Consider the following 6,811-nt stretch of genomic DNA (forward strand, 5'->3'; position numbering starts at 1 on the left):
GGTCTGTGTCCCTTTGGAGAACAGAATACACAGCGGAGGCTGTTGTGCTTTAAGAAATAGGGTTTATTCACCTATTTACACCTTCCATTAGAATGGAGGGGGTCCAGATCTTACAGCATGGTCCACAGTAGTGCAGGCAGTCCTTCCTTCACCCCTGCCAAGATGGATCTCCCCCTTTCTTCTTCTTTCTTCTTCCCATAAGTCCCTTGCCTGGTCCCAGAGCAGTTACCCTGGCAACCTTCCAAATCTCTAGTCTCTGGTCACACCTGGGACAAGGAGTTGTTGATGACCATCTATGCTAACAGCTCTGCTCTTCCCTCAGCCAGCCAGACTGGTTTGTGTAAGTGTTATGTACTGAGTTGAATAGGATCCAAACTGCAGCAGTCTGATTGGTCCTAGAACAATAGGATTCAGAATGCAGCAGTCTGATTGGTCCTAGAACAATGCAGCAGTATGATTGGTCGGCAGGAGCCACTCAATCCAGCTCCAGATAGAAGTGAATCCACAACCTGATTGGCCTACAGGAGAATTCCGGAATTAGCCAATCACGTGCAGCCCATTGTGTAAATAATGTATATAAAGCAGATACTTTGAGGGGACTTTCATTTCCCTCCTCACCACTATGAGGTGAATAAAGAGCATGAAATCCACTCTCGACTCTGAGTATATTTCACTGGCGACGAGGATAGGATCCCTCTGAGCTGACCGCCACACACAGCACCTCAGCACCACCACCTGCCGCACCGCTGCCTCGCACCGTGTATCCAGGCTTCAGCTCCGGGACCCAAGGAACTCAGAATGGCAACCAACAGCAGCTTCTCGCCGTTCAACCCAGCATCTGGGAAGCGTATGCCTCCTGTTTCACCTTCCTCCTAGAAGCCAAAGGGGTCACCGACGAAGAGGATGCCAAGAAGAGGGCGATATTCTTCAGCGTCTGCGGAGAGGAGACGTTTGAAATCGCCCGGGCTCTCCTTGCGCCTGAAGACGTTGCTACTGTTCCATACAAAACAATAATGGAACAGCTGAAGGGGCACTTTGCGCCACAGCCCTCAGTGGTGGCTCGTCGAAATGCCTTCTACGCAAAGCGGCAAGCCCCTGGGGAAACCATAACTGGGTTTGTGACCTCTCTCCGCCAAGCCGCCTGATTCTGCAACTTCTCAGAATTGGAGAACATGCTTTGTGACCGCCTCGTCGGTGGCCTGAAGGATGAGAAGCTGCAACGACGCCTCTACGCTAAGAAGGACCTAACGTTCCAGGTCGCTCTGGAGGAGGCCCTGGCCACAGAAGCTGCCGAGAGGTCGATGCAAGAGCCTGCTGTCCCAACCGAGGGTCCACCACAAAGGACGACTCAGGATCTGACAGGGAGGAGGTGCACCGAGTACAGCAGTGCACTCAAGCAGCGCACAGACCACAGCTGCCTCAACGAGAAGGAGGAAACTGCGCAAGCTGCGGGGAGAGTCACCAGAGGAGGACCTGCCGTTTCCGCAACGCAGAGTGCAGGCAGTGCGAAAAATTGGGACACATCGCCCGGGTGTGTCGGGCTCGGCCCACCCGACGCCAGGCATCAGATGACCGATCCAAGAGCCCCAGGGCCCAGGGCCCAACACACCAAGGCAACTCGACGGAGCTCACAGACTTCCAGGTATACCAGTTGCCCCACCCCAACGTAGAGAAAATTTATGTAGAGGTACAGATAAAGGGGGCCCCGTGCCGCATGGAGCTTGACACGGGTTCAACTCTATCCATAATCTCGGCAAAGACCTTAAGGAAACTGTGTCCTAGTGGGGGTCCCAAACTCAGGCCGGCCCCATTCACCCTCCGGGACTTCCAGAAATGTAAGGTCCCCACAATGGAGATGGGGACCTTCAGGGTGCAATATCGAGGGCGGATGCAGCAACTGGACTTGCTTGTGGTCAAGGGCCCTTACATTAGCTTACTGGGATTGGCATGGTTTGGACCACTGGGGCTAGCCGTCACCGGGGTGAACCACACTAGCTTACAAGTGGACGTGGACGCCATATGCAAGGAATTTCCGGGGGTTTTTGATGGGAAATTGGGACAGTATACGGGCCCCCCATTGCCCTACAGCTTGACCCCGCAGTACAACCTATCAGGCTCAAGGCCCACCGGGTCCCGTTCACCCTGAAACCCCGTATAGACAAGGAATTGGACCGGCTCGTGGAGCAAGGAGTGCTGGAGCCGGTGCCTAATGCCCCCTGGGAAATCCCAACCGTCACACCCATCAAGCCTAATGGTTCGGTCCGCATCTGCGCAGACTACAAATGTACCATAAACAAGGCCCTCACGGCCCACGCATACCCAGTGCCAGTGATCAGCCATGTCCTTGCCACCCTGGCTGGGTCAAAAATTTTTGGCAAGCTGGACTTGGCCCAAGCATATCAACAGGTGCCAGTAGATGAGGCCACAGCAGAGGCCCAGACGTTTGTGACACACAGAGGAGCGTTCAGGGTAAAGCGGCTGCAATTCGGTGTCAGCGTGGCACCAGGCATAATAATAATAATAATAATAATAAATTTTATTTATATCCCGCCCTCCCCAGCCGAAGCTGGGCTCAGGGCGGCTAACAACAATCAAAATAATCCAACATTCTAAAAACATTCATTATAAAATTAATTAAAATCAAATTAAAATCAAATTTATGGCAACCATTAAGCAAAATTCTGTGCTGATTGCCAGAGGAGGGGGTCAGGCTGTGCCCTGACCAAAGGCCTGGTGGAACAGCTCTGTCTTGCAGGCCCTGCGGAAAGATGTCAGGTCCCGCAGGGCCCTAGTCTCTTGTGACAGAGCGTTCCACCAGATTGGAGCCGCGGCCGAGAAAGTCCTGGCTCTAGTTGAGGCCAGCCTAACCTCTCTGTGGCCTGGGATCTTCAGGATGTTTTTATTTGCAGACCGTAAATTTCTCTGTGGGACATACCAGGAGAGGCGGTCCCGTAGGTACGAGGGTCCTAGGCCGTATAGGGCTTTAAAGGGTAAAACCAGCACCTTAAACCTGATCCTGTACTCCACCGGGAGCCAGTGAAGCTGGTATAGTACCGGATGGATATGATCTCGCAGCGAAGACCCCATAAGGAGTCTCGCCGCGGCATTCGGCACCCGCTGGAGTTTCTGGGTCAGTCTCAAGGGCAGCCCCACGTAGAGCGAGTTACAATAATCCAGTCTGGAGGTGACCGTCGCGTGGATCACAGTGGCTAGGTCAGGGCGAGAGAGATAAGGAGCCAACTGCTTAGCTTGGCGGAGATGAAAAAATGCCGCCTTTGTTATAGCTGTAATCTGCGCCTCCATAGAGAGGGAGGTATCGAAGATTACACCCAAACTCTTAACAGACGATGCTGGCACTAATTGCACCCCCGCAAGAGATGGGAGTTGCCCCCTCAATCCCATATCGCTCCGTCCCAGCCAGAGGACCTCTGTCTTCGAAGGATTTAACTTCAACCGGCTCCCACGTAACCATCCAGCCACAGCTTCCAGACATCTGGTCAGTGTGTCTGGGGCCGAGTCAGGATGGCCATCCATCAACAGATAGAGTTGGGTGTCATCGGCATACTGATGGCAACCCAGCCCAAAACTCCGGACAAGCTGGGCGAGGGGGCGCATAAAGATGTTAAAAAGCATCGGGGAGAGAATCGCACCCTGAGGCACTCCACACACCAAGGAGTGGCGCGATGAAAATTCCCCCCCCCAAGCGCCACCCTCTGTCCCCGACCAGAGAGAAACGAGCGCAGCCATTGGAGGACTGTGCCCTGGATCCCCACGTCGGCAAGGCGGTGGTCTAGGAGTTCGTGATCGACCATGTCGAAGGCTGCTGACAGGCCTAGAAGAATCAGCAGCCCCGACCCGCCTCGATCCAGCTGCCTGCGGAGATCATCTGTTAGGGCGACCAGAGCCGTCTCGGTCCCATGACCAGCGCGGAAGCCGGACTGGAATGGATCGAGAGACGATGTTTCATCCAGAAACCTACCAAGCTGTTCAGCAACCGCTCTCTCAATCACCTTACCCAGGAATGGAAGATTCGAAACCGGGCGGTAATTGGATAGATCTAAGGGATCTAATGATGTTTTCTTTAAGAGCGGACGCACCACTGCCTCCTTCAGTTCCCCTGGGAATATCCCGGTGCCAAGGGACAAATTGATGATATCACCCAGGGGGGCCCGCACCTCGTCTGGACACGCTCTAATCAGCCAAGACGGGCACGGGTCAAGAGGACAGGTGGTGAGCTTTCCAGCTCGGAGGAGTCTGTCCACATCGGCTGGGGATATCCAGTCAAAGTGGTCCAATACTGGACCCGAGGACAGTCGAGGGGCCTCCAGTTCCTTTATTGTATCCAAATTGGCAGGGAGGTCATGGCGGAGCAACAGGACCTTCTCCGCAAAAAAGCTCGCAAATGCCTCACAGCTGTGTGTCAAATTGTTATTTAAATTTGGCTGTCCTTCAAGGGACGTTAAAGACCTAATTATACTAAATAATTGCGCCGGGCGAGAGCTAGCGGAGGCAATGGAGGCCGAGAAGTAGGACTTCTTAGCGGCCTTCACTGCCATCTCATAGGTTTTCATAAAAACCCTATAAGATGTTCTTGAGGCTCCGTCACGGGCACCCCGCCATACTCGCTCTAGCCGTCTGAGGTCCCGCTTCATTTTCCGAAGCTCCTCGGTAAACCAGGGAGCCCGGTTTCTGCGAGGTCGCAGAGGGCGCCTAGGTGCGATCTCATCGATGGCTGCTAGGAGCTGGATATTCCAGCCCTCAACAAGCTCAGTCAATGAGTCGCCAGGGGGAGCAAGGTCCCGCAAGGCCTGACGGGATCTATCAGGGTCCATCAGCCTCTGCGGGCGAGCCCAAATTGGCTCGCCACCTAAGCAGGGTGGGGGTGGAAAATCAATCCTGGCTTTCAGAGCGTAGTGATCAGACCATGGCACCTTCATCGAAGGAGACATGATCACATCTATACCGGCGCCAAAGATCAAATCCAGCGTGTGGCCTGCTTGATGTGTGGGGCCCGAAACAAACTGGGAGAGCCCTAGTGTCGCCATGGAAGACACCAGGTCCAGAGCCTGTGAGGAGGGGGTGGCATCAGCATGGATGTTGAAGTCCCCCAATACCAATAGGTTAGGGAACTCCAAGGCCCAGCTGGCCACCGCCTCCAGCAGGCCTGACAGGGTGGCTGCTGGTGCGCTAGGTGGCCGGTACACCAGCCAGACAGCCAAGCTCACCTCGGAGCCCCACACTAGACCAACACATTCAATGCCGGGAATCGATGGCGATGGTAGAGCCCTGAAAGAACAATCTTCCCAGATTAATAATGCCACCCCTCCACCCCGGCCTACAGTCCGCGACTGGTGGAGGACGGAGAAACCCGGGGGCGCCATCTGTCGTAAGGTAACAGTTTCCCCTTTGCGCACCCAGGTCTCTGTCACACAAGCCAGGTCAACCCCCTGCGAGGTGAAGAAGTCTCGCAGGGTGGCGGTTTTGTTGCCTATAGACCTGGCATTGCACAACACCAGTGACGGAGGTGAGTAATCCTTGCTCACCCTACCTTCGTCCCTCGGGATGGGGCGCAGATTGGAAGGAGTACGAGCATATCCGTATCTCGATCCCCTTCGCCTATGACATCTGCCCCCACCGCCATACCTCCCTCGCCACACTACGGTAGCAATCCCAAGCCTCAAACCAACCTCCATTTACAAATTAAAAAACAAATCAAACCAAAAACAATTGTACCAACAAAACAAATCCCCACCCCACTCACTATCTAGCCCCAAACCAACATAAAACGAAACAAAATAAAATACATGTATACAGACCACCGTTCACGGTGGTACAACAAAGTAAAAAGTAAAAACCCCTTTAAAACACTCCAGAATCTAATGGACTCTCTCCTTAAAGGGATTCCTGGCGTCACCCCCTTCTTCGATGATGTGTTGATTGCTGGGCCCACACCAGAGGAGTTTGAGGACCGCGTCCGCACTGTTCTGCACCGTTTCCAGACGGCGGGTCTCAAGGTGAAGCAGGAAAAATGTCTACTAGGAGTGCCTCAGGTGGACTTTATGGGATTTATGGTGGATGCAGAAGGGGTACACCTGACTGGGGACAAGGTACGGGCCATTTGTGATGCCCCAGCGCCCAAGAGCAAGACTGAACTTCAGGCCTTCTTGGGACTATTGAACTTTTACCATTCCTTCCTTCCCCACAAGGCGGCGGTAGCGGAGCCCCTACATAGACTCCTGGACAAGCGGGTCCCTTGGGTGTGGGGCCAGCGCCAGGAGGCAACATTCCAGGCAGTCAAGGACTTGCTTGTCTCAAATTCGGTCTTGGCACACTTCGACGAGAGGCTGCCGGTGGTGCTAGCATGCGACGCCTCGCCCTATGGCATCGGCGCTGTCCTGGGACACCAACTCCCGGATGGAAGAGAGGTACCGGTGGCATACTTTTCCCAGACACTCAACGCAACCGAGCGGAACTACTTGCAAACTGACAAGGAGGGTCTGGCAATCGTGAAGGGAGTAAAAAAATTCAATGATTTCTTGTACGGGCGGCCCTTTACCGTGGTGACTGACCACAAGCCGTTGCTTGGTTTGTTTGCCCCCGAAAAGCAGACCCCCCCAAGTGCTGTCTCCTCGCATCCTCAGGTGGTCAATTTTCCTTGCCAGCTACCAGTATGCACTGATTCACCGCTCTGGGAAGATGATGGGCCATGCGGACACCCTCAGCAGGCTACCACTGCCGGAAACAGGCCCCGAGCCAGCACCTGCACAAGAGGTTATGAGCCTGGAGCTGCTTCCCGACCGCCCCATTCAGG

The 6,811-nt window shown here is 54.3% G+C and overlaps 1 protein-coding gene across 1 annotated transcript in view; it reads right to left on the reverse strand.

Annotated features, from left to right (window-relative positions):
* The window catches only part of LOC310753895 (uncharacterized protein), a 112,767-nt gene extending 107,489 nt beyond the window's left edge, over positions 1 to 5,278 (reverse strand). The window contains exon 1 of the mRNA XM_083595241.1: positions 3,481 to 5,278. Within this exon, the coding sequence (XP_083451367.1) occupies positions 3,534 to 5,045 (1,512 nt within the window). The 5' untranslated portion in view covers positions 5,046 to 5,278 and the 3' untranslated portion in view covers positions 3,481 to 3,533. The remainder of the gene's footprint in view (positions 1 to 3,480) is intronic.
* Between the last annotated feature and the right edge of the window lie 1,533 nt (positions 5,279 to 6,811).

Source organism: Podarcis filfolensis (assembly GCF_964270895.1).
Source record: "Podarcis filfolensis genome assembly, chromosome: W".
NCBI classification, from domain to species: Eukaryota; Metazoa; Chordata; class Lepidosauria; order Squamata; family Lacertidae; genus Podarcis; species Podarcis filfolensis.